Here is a 15,362-nt window from a genome sequence, read left to right on the forward strand (position 1 = left end):
ATACCTTGTTCTCGGGGGGTAGGGAGCCTTTTATAACCACTTCGCGCACTCACTCTGAGGCTTCTGTCAGGTCGGGTATGATTACTTCTGTGCTTCTGCCAGTTCGGGTGTCATCCCCTCTGCTGGGACAGAACCGCCACTGCTCCTTGTCGGAGCCGTCTCTGTAATTGGAGATGGCGGGGGCAGGTGGCGGTGGCAGGTGGCCGTTGGATTGCGGCTGTCAAGCGTCAAATCCCAAGTCAGTCAGGTGCGCCGCCCCTGGATACGGACTCCTTCGGTGTCAGGTACGGTTTGTTCAGTTCGGTGTCCTGGGGGCGAAGTGCTGGAGTGGTGTGCAAGGCGAAGTCTTGAGTTCGGAGAGAGGTGTGGCCCGAACTGCCATGGGGCAGGCCAGTTCGGGTTGTTGCCCTTTGTGTTCATAAGGCTCGGGGCCCAAGGGAGAGCTCGGGCTCCGTACTGGGAGTTAGGGCTCCTTGCGGAGAGTTCGGACCGTTGGTTCCTCCCTTCGGAGCTCGTGCCTTAGCGAGCTGTTATGCCGAGCTGTTGCCTTTGCCACGTGTTGAGTGATTACGAGGTCGGGCCAAATCTTCCTTCATCAGTCTTCATTTGAGAATAGCAAACAATCACTCAGGTAAGCCTTGTGCCTTTACATTATGCAATGGTAATATTGACAAATATATATTATGTATCTAAATTTTTTATTTATTCATAACAAAAAAAAAAATACAATTTAGAATTGTACTCATAACAAAAACAAAAAGAGACCAGCTTCTTCTAAAATATTTTATTCATAACAAAAAAAAAAATTACAATTTACAGCCCCGTATACATTGATAAGGATCTGTACATAAATCCCCAAGGTACTTAGTTTAAAAGGACCCAAAAAAGTTCAAAACAGCCATGCAAGAAAGTAAGGCTGGAATTTAAAACAAAAAAAAAAAGATGATCCGGACCACCAATCCTTAATTGAGTTTAGAATTGTGGTCTCTACTTATTCTAGTAATAACAAATTGAATAACAGACTTGATTCGCAGATCTGTGGTGATGATGATAGGTCACTAATAAAACCAAACCAGTATATAGGAAGTTTCGATTATATACTGCAGCTGCAGATGAACATTAATATTAATCGGTGAAAACACGGTTGTGGCAAGACTTGTCGCAAGGATATTCACATTGTTCAATCTTTTGGACGGTTCCCCTGTCAAAATACCAATCTCCCACTGCCTTGGAAATGCTCTGAAATTAAAACACAAAATGGGCATAATGAAAAGTTAATGAGAGTTCAATTCTATATAGAAAATATATATAATGGAATAAAAAAAAAAAAGAATTGAAGAAAAGATGTAATAAAAATCAGGAATGAATTGATGAAAGAGAGATCTTGATGACCAACCATATTATCAAGAACAGGGGAGTCTTCCCTCAACCAAGTCTCCTGCATTCCTGATTGGCAATGGGAATAACAAGAATTTATGAACAATCCCTTTGTGGGAGAGCCCTCTACTCCTTTAATTGCATTTAGAAACTCCTTCCTAAAACCTGTGTGTCAAGTCACATGCACCCTCTCAGTTGCATCAATATATAATACAACAACCAACCCAAGTCCCAAAGGCAGTGTAGAATTTGAGTTTCTTGTTTTGTGATCAGCTTTTACAAATACCACCCACATAACTATAACCATGATTCCCATAATAGGTAGCTTATCTTGATTAATTGGAGGACCATATTTATACATGATAGTAGTCAAATTAGAAATGAAGTACACAAGGAGGGGGTTAAAGTGACCTTGTATGGCTTGAAGTTGAGTGTCTGAACACTTTGTTATATCAAGCTTGCAGTCATGCCAAGTCCCATGGGGATCAGCAATACCAGGTGCCAAAATGTTCTTTACCTATAATAAAAAATAAGCAGTAGAGATGAACACTTATATACCCACACTATATAAATTTACATCCCAATAATCAAGTGAAATGGGATTGATTAAAACCAGGAAATTGGCATGGGAATTGGGAATCATATCAAACAATGATATATCAGATAATATTGAATGTAGTACATGTAATTAGGTAGACAACTGGGCCGGCCGGGATGGAGAACCTCACCTGATAAGAATCATAGGCTGCATTCAATATAAAGAGTGGTGTGGTGACCTGTGGTGCCACATTTTGGGGAAAAAAGCACTGTAGTTTTGTTCAGATGTATTAGAAAAATTGAAACTCGATGTAGCTAGTGAATATAAAGTTGGGAAAATAAGACATACTAATTAATAAAAATGAACAAGTGCAGTAAGAACAGTTATAATTAAGTATATACTTACCAAAGCTGGATCGCCTTTGGAAGTGCAGGATGCAGGCAAATTCTTTGCTGATTGCTATGAAAGAATAACAAGCATGCAGTAAGAATATACAAGTAAACATTAAAAGAAGAGGAACCCCATATATAGTTGATGGACAATTATATATGTGTGGCATTTCATCAGTTAAACATTTGTTTCTTATTTTTCTTCTCTTGACTAGCTAGTAAAAATGTAAAATTAATATGTAATGAATGGTAGGTATATAGTCAATATAACAAGCAACAACATTGACAAGTGCAAAGTAATTAACCAATATATGTTAATTAATTAAGAATTTAAGATAAAGGAGAAGAAGAATACATGGGTTGTCACCACATCACTAAAGAATTCCTTTATGTATTCTGTCCCAGCAATTGTCTTCCTGTTATGAGGCATGCATGCATGATCATTAATTAGTGTCAGTCTTATATATGCATATGGGTTTAATGAATTAATGGTAGTTTGTGGAATTAATGAGGTAATTAATTAGCTAGAGGGGTTAGTTAGGGTGAGCTGCTTACGCATTAATAAAAAATCCAGCATCAGCCATGCATTTTACTTTGGTACTCTGAGGTAGGAGTTCACGGAACTTATCGCAATGGAGAATGACAGATAAACCACCAGCCGAACAACCCGAAAGAAGAGCCTGTAAGCAGCAATAATATCTTCAACTTCAAGTCATTTTAATGGTACATACTGATGATGATGATGATGATGATAGGAAATGAAAGATGATCGATATGTATATATGGTGGATTTCAATCCAAATCAAATAAAAATTGTCATACATTTTGGGCATTTTTCATCCCTTTCTCTAGCAGGTCATCTACAACAGCATTAAAAATTCTTTGTCCTCTGTAGTAAAGGTTGGTTGCCTGGTCAGGTAAATAATTAACAAACTCATCATCAATTGATAATTGATCAATTCATATTTCTTTTTCTCATGAAATTAATGTCATAAATATATGCAATCAATCAGAATCCAAGGATTGAAGGACCCAGTACTGGATCTACTGCCTCCACGTCTCCAGTGAATGATGATCCATCACAATATCGAACCTTGACCTTGTTCCAGTTAAAGAAATCTGGATTGTGAATAAATACAGAGACCAGAATAATACTCAGTGTGTTGGAGTTGGGATAGCAAATCACAAGAGATATTGAAAATTAATGAAGCAGAATGCGTGCATGGGATTAATAAATTGGAAATCCTGCCTGGGTTAAACTTTTCCTTGTCGCTCAGAAATCCAGAGAATGAAAGCTGCTTCACCATTTCTTTAGAAGAGCCTAGACGAGTGTTCTTGCGGGCTAGACAAGTTGTTGCATTGTTACACCATGCTCCTCCCTAACAATTAGGTAATTAAGAAAAGCATATTTTAAAAGTAAATAAATTCAAATCCATTAAAGCAATTAGTATCTATGTACGTACTACTAATAGAATTAAACAGATGGTTTAATTCTGATCTAGTACACTACGTACTACGTATGTGTGTGTGTACACGCACAATGACACAAATTCTCAAATTCTTGAGCATCAGGTGGTTTACAAATTAAAGTTAAGTGCGTAATTAAGTCTCCTAAAAATGTACTAATAATAAGTTAATTATACCTCCAACAAAATCAGCCAATTGTTAACCCCAGATCCAAATCCTGGAGCCATGTGATATGCTGGTGGGCTCCCATCTAAGCAAACTGCATGGCATTTGTAAAATAATTATTAATTCATTAATACGTTACGTACATACCAAATCCAGAATATTAATAATTTAATTTTTGTAATAATAAAATAATCTAATTACCAGCTCCCTTTGCTACAGCATTATCCACATAAGTAATGCCTACGAAGTATCCATTCGCTCCAACTATGACCAGCGCCCAGATCAGAAGAAATAGGGATACGCCTGAGTTTTTATAAACCATTCTGTGCAGGGAATTGAAAATTAATACTATAAATTAGAGTGTCTACAAATTCAAATTTTAGCTTGGAAGCAATCTAATCGATCATAGGTTCTCCATGCATTTTCAATCTATCTGAAAATCATTTCTAATATGCATGGATGTTAATAAAGAGGTTCATTAATTTCCCTCAACCTTCACAGTTAGTTTCTGCCCCCATTATGAGTTGAGTTGCATAAAATTAAAACCCAATTCCATTCAACCCCCCAAACCCTCTGTATATATAATTTATAATTTGGCAGTCAACATGGAAACTCTTCTAACAAAACCAAAACCATATATTTAGATACATTTAAACTCTTTTGGATGACCAAACAGCTCATACATTCTAACAATTCTTTTTATTTATTTCTTTATTTTTCCCATGCATCCAGTAACTAATGAAATAAACCATGCATATACAAGCTTGCTTATCAAATATATCTCCATGATCAATATATTTCATTTCCTCCAAAGAACCACTAAGGTCCGATGACCCATCTTATAAAGAAATTCAATTCCACCACTTTTTTTTTTTTTTTTTTTTTTTTTTTACCACAGTCAAGAGATTATCTTACAACAAAGTTATTAGGCAATATATCTCAACAAAGACATCGAAACTGCGTGAAAAAAGAAGAAACATAAAACAAAACATTATTTTACCTGAAATCACAGAATGGAGATGCTCAAGAAGCAAATTAAGCAACTGTCAATGAGGGAGAGAGGAAGAGAATCTGTGAAAAATGTTTAAGTGCTTTGTTTAATGTTTCCTTGTAGCTCTGATCGGAGAAACTTCTGTTCCTTTTATAATGAGGAAATCCTCCTTTCATGGTGAATAACAAAGGTATGCCTCTGATATTTTTGAAACTTTTGAATGAATATGTGGTCATTGATTGGCCTTCATCATGAACTAGCCCGGATCTCCTACATGTGCGCCTTGTACACTAACCAATAAAATTCATCAAAACTCACAAGGTTGGGGGTTGTCTGGTTAATTGGTCAAGTTCCCAAACGTGAGAGTGGATGAGGATGATGCTAGAAGAGCTTTGACTTTGACCAATTAAAAGTGCTGGAGATTCGGACTGCTCATGAAGCCTAGGTCTAAATGGCCATTTATGATTGATGAGATCATTTAATTTTAGGCTATGTTTGGTCCCGTGGGCAATTATTGATAAAACACCACCACATCAATGCCATATATGTGTTGGCGTTTATTGTGCATGAAACCACTGTTTGATTTTAACACTTATCAAATAAACACTAAAAAACATAAATGTTTGGGTTTATGTGCATAAAGCATTTGGGAAAACGTCAAATTTTTGTTTCCCTCAACGCCCCAACGTTTCTTGAAATGAAATACTTATGTGACATACTTTATGGGGTGTTAGTCTGAGGTCGAAAGTAAGAAACATTTAAAGTAATGACCAACTAAACAACAAAAGCAATAAATGTTTAAAGTAAAAAACATTTAAAATAAAGTCCTCCAAATAAACGTTTAAAGCAATAAACACCTCATCTATAAATGCCCACGGAACCAAACACATACTTAGATTTGAACACTTCACATATACATCGTTATTTTTATTTTTATTAGACAATATGCAAAAATGACATTTCATGTTTTAAGAACATAAAAGAATAAGGAATTGTATTTTATAAAAGTAAAAGAATAAAAAACATCAAACCAATGAAGAAATAAATAAATGGCTGAAAATATAAAAAATAGAATTCAAATAATTTTACAACATAAATCTATTTAATAATCGATATACTTTTCCAAGCTATACTGAGTTGTAGTGTTCATGAACTAATTTCACGTGGTTGCGAAAACTATATCAACAGAAAACTATAGTATTTGTTGATCATTCCCTTTTGATAGCCACGTTATGGCTACCCTCCAAATTCCCTTTCTTGGAGGAGGACTACATCCTGAACAACCATCATTGGAAAGTTGTACTTGATGAAGAAAGCTCAGGAGTAGTGGGAGATGACCCACAAATTCTATATAATAATATACAGCTTAAAGGATCTACCCTGGTTTCTAGACCTCCAACTCGTTATGATTATGATTAAGAAAGTTACTTGATAGAAGATACAAACAGTGAGGAAGATCTCGTGACTTATACGGAAGTTATGTCGGACATAAACTCCTTGAAGTGGGTAGATGTCATGAAAGTCAAGATGGACTCGATGAAAACCAACAAAGTCTGAACTCTCGTTGACCCTCTCCCTAAGGTGAAAGCAATCGGTTGCAAGTGGATCTACAAGAGGAAGAAGGGCTTTGATGGAAAAGTTGAGACCTTCTCGCCTAAGGCCATGTTTCTAAAAGCTGGAACATCCATTTGACTCAACAGTCAAATAGTTTGATTTTGAACAGAATTCAAATGAACCCTATGTTTACAGAAAGATAGTAGGAGATAAGGTTACATTTTTTATTTTGTAGGTAGGTGACATACTATACATCGGGAATGATGTAGGAAGGTTGACTACGGTGAAGATATGGCTTTTGTAGCAATTCTCCATGAAGGATCTTGGAGAATCCTCTTACGTCTTGGAACTTCGACTCTATAAAGATATAATAATCGATATCTATTTTCCAAGCTATACTGAGTTGTAGTATTCATGAACTAATTTCACGTGGTTGTGAAAACTATATCAACAAATAACTATAGTATTTGTTGATCATTCCCTTTTGATAGCCACGTCATGGCTACCCTCCAAATTACTCTTTGATGATTCAATATAGAATTAATTCATAGGTTGTATTTGGTAGGAGGGCAAACGCAAATATATATAGTTCATGAAAATGCAAATTTGATTTGGTGTTGCATTAATAAGTTTTAATTATTGCCAAATATATCTAGTTGAGATCAGTACAAACATGAATTCCAAGCTAGGAATCCACCTTTTTTAGGTTGATTAACTTTGAGTGCAAAAAAGCAAGTTTTTCTATAAAAAACAAATCCACTCCCATTTTGAATGAAAATATACCATAAAAAAAGAAAAAAAATCACTATTATTTTCAACACAAAAAAAGTATTTTTACTAAGTACTGCAAAACTGAAACAAATGCGACAAAACTGAACCAGACCACAAGTGTGGGAGATTCAAACTACTCATGAGTTTTGATGAATGTCAGAACCCATTTGGACTATGGTCTATTCATGAGTTTTGTAGCCACCAGAACACAAGGTGGCTACAAAGTTGTTTACAAACAAATCTAGTTATTCAATTCCTTGGCAGAAGATTATGGTCTGCTAGACTTGGGTTACAGAGGCCCTCCCTTTACATGGTCTAACAAACGCCACACAAGCTTGGTTCTTGAGAGGCTTGACAGAGCCTTATGTTCTGCTACTTGGCCTGAAAAATTTCCCTCATCCTATGTTCAGTATCTGACAACGGGCCGTAGTGACCATATCGCCCTATAGCTCTCTATATTTCCATGAGAGAATTAAGATGCTTGAAAATCAAATTGTTGTTGCTCAATATAATGTTGGGGAGGAAACAAGGTTGAGACAAGAATTGGATCAATTTTTAGAATTATGGGAGATTTAATGGAAACAATAGGCCCATTAGGATTGGTTAAAAGGAGATAGACATACCCGTTTCTTTCATATTGCTGCATCTAATAGACGCCACACAAATGGAATGTCTTAGGTAAAAAATGCTACTGGTTCTTGGACTTCAGATGAAATAGAAATCTCTACCATTATTTGGGATTTTTACATTGACCTATTCACTTCAAGACAATCGAATTTTGACAATTTTGATTGGAATCTTATTCCAACTCAGATAACAATAAGATGAACCACATGCTTTGCTCTATACCAACAATGGATGAAGTCAAACATGCTTTATTCTCTTTTGGTCCTTTTAAAGCACTCGGGCCGCGCACTCTTTTCTATCAACAATGTTGGTCTAAGGTTGGTTCTGATTTGGTAGATTTTGTGCAATAGGTTTTCCTTTCTCCAGAAAGAATTGTTGAGGTAAATGATACTACTCTTGTCTTAATCTCAAAAGAAAAAAAAAGAGGGCATTGAAATTGTGAATGATCTCCGACCTATAGGCTTAACAAATGTTTCTTACAAAATAATAACATTTTGGCTAAAAAGCATCTTGGATTCCCTCATTACACCTTTTCAAAATGCTTTTTCACCAAAGCATCAAATTCATGATAATAGTCCACAAAATGAAACAACTACAAGGGCATCATGGAAGCTTTATCTTGAAATTGCACCTATCCAAGGTTTATGATCAAGTGGATTGGGCTTTTCTTCTAAGTTGCTTGCAATGTCAGGGATTTTCTTCTCATTTTTTCTCATTAGTACAGGCGTAACTTTCCACTGCCTCCTTATCTATACTTCTTAATGGTGATCTTGGAGGTCCTTTCAAACCGACGAGGGGCCTTAGACAAGGTTTGGTTGTCTAATATATGGATATTTTCTCCCGTATGATTCAAGACGGATCTCTATGTGGTTTCAAGATCTCTAGAAACTGCACAAAAGTAAATCACTTACTTTTTGATGATGACATTTTACTATTTGGGAGAGCTACTGAAAATGAAGTGTTGTAGATGCGGACTATCTTGACCCAATTTGGGGAGTTCTTAGGTCAACAGATTAATTTCTCTAAATTGTCCATGTATTTCAGCCGCAATGTGCTTCGCACAGCATGAGCACACTTGTCTTCGAAATTAGGGGTGTCACTTATGACAGGTAAGGAGCTCTACCTTGGCTCTTCTCTACTATTGCCGAGTAACCAAAATACCACTTGGAATTCTTTTTCCTAGGCTCTACCTTTATTAGGGGTGTCACATATGTCCTAGACTCCAACATACTTCGCCAAATATGGGAGTTAGAATTCTTTTTTTTTCTGATAACTCCAATAACTATGGGAGTTGATGTTGCACAATTTGACTGCTCCTTTCTTGATGTGATTCGGCTTCCAGTAGACAGCGGACTAGGTCGATCTGCAAAAGGTGAATTAGAGAACCCGGGGTTGCTTGCTCGGTGAGGTCGCTCCGATGCTTAACTCAATATATTTGTTTGCGAGTTAAAAGCTTTTGAATGTAGAGAGCTAGAGAGCATTAAAATTACACGTACCTTGCACCCCCGGGGGGTGGAGCCTTTATATAATAGAGTCCTCGCAGGTTTCGCGGAGCGGTTCCGGGATCCTCGTCACAATGAGATCCGTTTTCGCATTAATTGGGTCGAAAGTAAGAAACATTTAAAGTAATGACCAACTAAACAACAAAAGCAATAAATGTTTAAAGTAAAAAACATTTAAAATAAAGTCCTCCAAATAAATGTTTAAAGCAATAAACACCTCATCTATAAATGCCCACGGAACCAAACACATACTTAGATTTGAACATTTCACATATACATCGTTATTTTTATTTTTATTATACAATATGCAAAAATGACATTTCATGTTTTAAGAACATAAAAGAATAAGGAATTGTATTTTATAAAAGTAAAAGAATAAAAAACTTCAAACCAATGAAGAAATAAATAAATGGTTGAAAATATAAAAAATAGAATTCAAATAGTTTTACAACATAAATCTATTTAATAATCGATATACTTTTCCAAACTATACTGAGTTGTAGTGTTCATGAACTAATTTCACGTGGTTGTGAAAACTATATCAACAGAAAACTATAGTATTTGTTGATCATTCCCTTTTGATAGCCACGTTATGGCTACCCTCCAAATTCCCTTTCTTGGAGGAGGACTACATCCGATTTGACTCAACAGTCAAACAGTTTGATTTTGAACAGAATCCAGATGAACCCTATGTTTACAGAAAGATAGTAGGAGATAATGTTACATTTTTTATTTTGTAGGTAGGTGACATACTATACATCGGGAATGATGTAGGAAGGTTGACTATGGTGAAGATCTGGCTTTTGTAACAATTCTCCATGAAGGATCTTGGAGAATTATCTTACGTCTTGGGACTTCGACTCTATAAAGATATAATAATCGATATCTATTTTCCAAGCTATACTGAGTTGTAGTATTCATGAACTAATTTCACGTGGTTGTGAAAACTATATCAACAAATAACTATAGTATTTGTTGATCATTCCCTTTCCAAAGGAATGTTACCTAAGACCCCTAAAGAGATTGAGGACATGAGAGAGGTCCCCTATACCTCAGCCATAGGGAGCATCATGTAGTTGCATACTCAGCCAAACATTTCTTAAACTGTTAGTGAGGTAAGTAGATATCAATTTTACTCAGGACAAGAGTATTAGACTGTTATGATAAACATACTAAAGTACCTACGATGACTAAAGACTATAGTCTTGTCTTTGATGGTAGTTCATTACAGATGGTTGGTCATACTGATGCCAACATCCAGCCTGACCTAGACACTAGAAAGTCTATGTTTGGATACTTTGGGACCCTTTATAGAAAGAAAAGTAGTCCATGGAAGAGGCCACACACATTGCTGTAAGTGAGGCTGCCTATTAAGTAGTATGGATGAAGAAATTCATCATAAAATTTGGAATCCTACCATATCACCCATTCCATTGTTGTGTGACAACACTAGATCTATGGGAGATTGTTAATAGAGGGGACATCCAGATTCAAAAGGTAGCATCAATGAAGAATGTAGTAGACCCATTGACTATGCCACTGGTATAGAAAGTGTTTGATTAACACGTGGACACTATAGGATAGAGGCTTGTACCCGATTGGACCTAAGTGCAAGTGGGAGTTGTTAGACAGTGTATGCCCTTAGCTACAATCAAATTGATGTACAGATATATTTATCGTAAATGAATAAAAGTACATTATTGTTTCATGTGGATATTGGTATTTTTCTATGAAATTACCCCTTAAACTGGAGAGTTATGAGACTCATGTTAGTTTAGAATGTTCTTAGCCATTGGATAGACTTGGGGAGTTTATCTTGCCAATGCTGACACTGATGTGCTGACAAAGAAGTTGGGGTAGCTTGTCTCAGATGCTAGGGTTAGACCCAAAGCACATGCAGTGTGTTTTAGGTTGAAAAACTAAACCCATACCATTTTCCAGTTATGCCTTGGATCTTAGGGATTGATGGGAAAAACTAAAAAGTTACACATAGCCCCTAGACTTGATTATGGTATTGCACTAGGTATTGGATTGGGTTGTCTTTAATATGCCAATCAGTGAGATCCATTGAGGGTCAAAACCTGGGTATGTTAGGGCAGTCTGAGAAATCACTTGAGTGGGTAATCCTAGTAATAAGATCGGCTCCTTTGTCGGACAAAGTGAATGATAGGTGATGGAGGGTGATTTGGCCCGACCTCATAGCACGGGTACACGTGGGTATGACCTTGATCAAGCGATGACTCAGCGTGACAACACAGCAAGCGCAGGCGCAACTCGGTGGGAAGGGCTCACCGAGTTTAGTCTAGCAACTCGGTGGGTTAGGCTACTCGCCGAGAGCCGCCTGGCTTGCGCCTTCCTCCCAAGGCTCAGGCGCTCTGAGCTACCTCCGAGCTCGGGGCCCCCTAACCTTTCCTAATGCCCAAGCTCCTCCCAGTGAATTTTAGTTCACTCTCAAACAGGAACACCCCGATCCGCCTCTAGATACCCCAAGGTAGAGACACCTTGGGCCAGACAGCTCAGTGTAGCTTGCCACAGGCAGCTCGCCACTTGCAGGGTAGCTCGGTACGGGGTAGCTCGCAAAAGAGCAGTTCGGCATATCGCAAGAAGGTCTCCTACCCGACCACCGTACCTCACAAACCTGGAGACTGCAACCACGTCTCTCGTCAAACAGTGTTGTGCCCGCCACCTTTGGAAGGTGTCTTACATCTAACAGGTACGTACCTTGCAGCGACGACCCCATGTGTGCCACCTCAGCCCTGGCTGTAACGGCTGTGGCAGGACGACAGTGGCGGTTATACCTGCCCTGTCAGAGGCAGGTGGGCCTAATTCAATAGAGTTCTGTTATAAGTAGCCAAATCCCAAAGGACAGAGGTAATCTTCTGATACTCACGCTATTTGCACTCTTAGCTCCTTTTACTCTCTTTGCATCTTTCACAGAGCTCTAACTTAAGCGTCGAAGTGTTCCTGCCGGGCAAGCCCCCGGGGATTCCTCATCTTCTCCATCTCAGGTACCATCCAGGAGCCACGCAACTGCCAGCTAGGAGTGACCGGATTGCGCACCATCAATAGGACTTACACTCTCTCTGATGGAAACGTAAACTATTGGCAATGGATTTCAACTTTGTTTGAGATTTGGTTTTGCAAAATATATTTATATGATATATATATATATATATATATATATATTATATTCTATGAAAAATGTTTGCAAAAGGTTTTAATTCTTGGGATTCATCTGAGTAAATAGTGTGACACTGCACCATGTAGCCAGGGGAGAGGTCTTTCCTTGTCGGGCAGTGTTTGATCATTATGAGTCGAGAGGTTAAGTGTAAGAGACCATTACAATGTTGATTACCTTATGGGCTTTATCTTACTTAAGTTCATTATCCTTGTGTCTTCATATGATGGTTGAATTCAATGATCATTTAAGTGTAAATGTTGGGCCTATTTTGAGCCCATAGTGATACGTTCAGGGGTTAACTACGTTTAGCAATGAATTTGGTCAAGCCTTGTCATAGAGGCTGGGTTGAACCCATGTGGACTTATGTAAGGTCATTGTAGGGTCCCATGCCATACAAATCAGGCCTATGTCATGAGAATTATAGCTGATGGGCCTAAGGCCCATAATTAATATGATTAATTAAGTTGTCACATGACAACATTGGACGAATTAATTAAGCTATCACATGACAAATATTACATGGGGCAAATTTGGGTTTGGAAATGGATATGGAGCACCTATCCTCTTAAGAGGATAAGGCTTATCTATTGATAGAGACTAGATCCAAATTAGATTTGGATAATCTCCTAATTTGATTAGGAGAAATGCTCTATAAAAAGATAAAAGAAGAAGAGGGCGAATTAGACTAGAACACCTCTCTATTTTGTGCTCTCTTCTTCTTTTTGTCTCCCAAGAAAACCCTAGTTCGACCACAACTATTTTGGGACTGATAGATATCAGTTTTCTTTTGATTTTTACAAGAAAAATCTAGACGAATTTTGTGCTCACCTCCCCAGTTGGATTGCAGTTTCGTTGAAAACTATATTGTTGAACCGACTTCAGGAATACACTACGCAATATTCAATGGATGTTGGTTTTATGACTGATTTGGGTGTGAACTTTCACCTTGGGATCTACGTTTGTGGCATCCGTATCAAGTATACATCTCCATCTTTGTTTGGTTTCAAATCTGGTCCGGTTTAATACAAGACCAATCCTAAAAATTGCAGTTTTTCAAAACATAGGGAATTCGATTCTAGAAAGAATTAGGAAATTTTTGAAATTTCTCCTAGCCATCAAGCATGGTTTGACCATCCATATGATGGCTAAGGTTGGTTCTGATTTGGTAGATTTTGTGCAATAGGTTTTCCTTTCTCCAGAAACAATTGCTGAGGTAAATGATACTACTATTGTCTTAATCTCAAAAAAATAAAAAAGAAAAAAAAAGAGGGTGTTGAAACTATGAATGATCTCCGACCTATAGCTTAACAAATGTTTCTTACAAGGTAGTGGCCAAAATAATAACATTTCGGCTAAAAAGCATCTTGGATTCCCTCATTACACTTTTCAAAATGCTTTTTCACCAAAGCATCAAATTCATGATAATAGGATCATTGCTACTGAGATAGTCCACAAAATGAAACGACTACAAGGGAATCATGGAAGCTTTATGTTGAAATTGGACCTATCCAAGGCTTATGATCGAGTGGGTTGGGCTTTTCTTCTCATTCTTACTCGTTAGTATGGGTGTGTCTTTCCCCTGCCTCCTTTTCTATACATCTTAATGGTGATCTTGGAGATCCTTTTGAACCGACGAGGGGCCTTAGACAAGGTTGTCCACTATCCCCTTATTTGTTTGTCTTATATATTCCGTATGCTTCAATTTAAATTAGAAGATGGATCTCTATGTGGTTTCAAGATATCTAGAAACTGTCCAAAAGCAAATAACTTACATTTTGATGATGACATTTTATTGTTTGGGAGAGCTACTGAAAATGAAGTGCTGTAGATGCGGACTATCCTGACCCAATTTGGGGAGTTCTCAGGTCAAGAGATTAATTTCTCTAAATTGTCCATGTATTTCAGCTGCAATGTGCTTCGCAGAACATGAGCACACTTGTCTTCTTTATTAGGGGTGTCACTTATGATAGGTAAGGAGCTCTACCTTGGCTCGTCTCTACTATTGCTGAGTAGCGGAACTACCACTTGGAAACTTCTTGTTGATAAATGCTAAAACAAACTAAAAAGCAGTTGGAAGACAAATTTTCTCTCTCATGGTGGACGGGAAATATTAATTAAAAGCACCCTTACCTCCATTCCCAATTATTTCATGGCCACCCAACATTTGCCAAAATCTATTTGTAACCAAATTAATTTGGTGGCAAAAGACTTTTGGTGGCGATATAAATCAGGACAAACTCATATCTACATTCGAAGTTGGAATAAATTCTTGCTGAGTAAGGAGTTTGGAGGCCTAGGGATTCATGATGTTTTCTTGAGAAATAGAGCTTTACTAATGAAACTTTCTTGGTATTTCCTAATTGAACCTGATCCACTATGGGTTTAATTTTTATCAGCCAAGTATCTGAATTACTCCTGATGAAGGGTGATTTGGCCCGACCTCATAACAGGGGGACACGCGGATACGATCTAACTAATAGATGACAGCTTAGCATGACCAATCCGTAACAGAACGACCTCGGGTATCCAGTTACCTCGAGCTAAAGTTTCCTCGAGACAAGGTCACCTCGAAATGAGATCGCCTCGGCACCAGATCGCAACAAGCACACCTCGATGCCAAGTCACCTCGGTACTCAATCCAATTCGAGACTTAAAGATGTCAGCTCAGGGATACCGATCTGCCACTACGTGATGATACCGAAAATCCCTCCGACGGTTCCCAAACTCCACGGGATCACGCCACATAACAGCTAGCATTATCTCCCCGTCCAATTCGGGCGGAAGTGATGAACCTTATCAG

General features: G+C 37.8%; 1 protein-coding gene across 1 annotated transcript; it reads right to left on the reverse strand.

Moving 5' to 3' along the window:
- Positions 1 to 769: 769 nt before the first annotated feature.
- Positions 770 to 5,101, reverse strand: LOC148873622 (pectin acetylesterase 8-like). Its single transcript, XM_088947674.1, has 13 exons — positions 4,937 to 5,101; positions 4,138 to 4,259; positions 3,948 to 4,030; positions 3,554 to 3,683; positions 3,344 to 3,423; positions 3,127 to 3,213; positions 2,860 to 2,984; positions 2,660 to 2,720; positions 2,321 to 2,374; positions 2,106 to 2,183; positions 1,789 to 1,894; positions 1,397 to 1,542; positions 770 to 1,239 (listed from the first exon to the last, which is right to left on the reverse strand). Exons 2-13 carry the CDS (start codon positions 4,256 to 4,258, stop codon positions 1,126 to 1,128), a joined length of 1,185 nt encoding a protein of 394 aa, XP_088803800.1. The 5' UTR covers position 4,259; positions 4,937 to 5,101; the 3' UTR covers positions 770 to 1,125.
- Between the last annotated feature and the right edge of the window lie 10,261 nt (positions 5,102 to 15,362).

The sequence above is a fragment of the Nelumbo lutea genome, chromosome 1 (genome assembly GCF_056320005.1).
Source record: "Nelumbo lutea isolate HS-2025 chromosome 1, American lotus-T2T, whole genome shotgun sequence".
NCBI classification, from domain to species: Eukaryota; Viridiplantae; Streptophyta; class Magnoliopsida; order Proteales; family Nelumbonaceae; genus Nelumbo; species Nelumbo lutea.

Excerpts from the sequence above, each read along its gene's own strand:
- LOC148873622 (XM_088947674.1), bottom strand. The coding sequence starts at position 4,258 with ATGGTTTATAAAAACTCAGGCGTATCCCTATTTCTTCTGATCTGGGCG. Across the intron at positions 2,985-3,126 it reads GGATGAAAAATGCCCAAAAT|GCTCTTCTTTCGGGTTGTTC; the intron begins GTATGACAATTT and ends TGCTGCTTACAG. Across the intron at positions 1,895-2,105 it reads CAGCCTATGATTCTTATCAG|GTAAAGAACATTTTGGCACC; the intron begins GTGAGGTTCTCC and ends TTTTTATTATAG.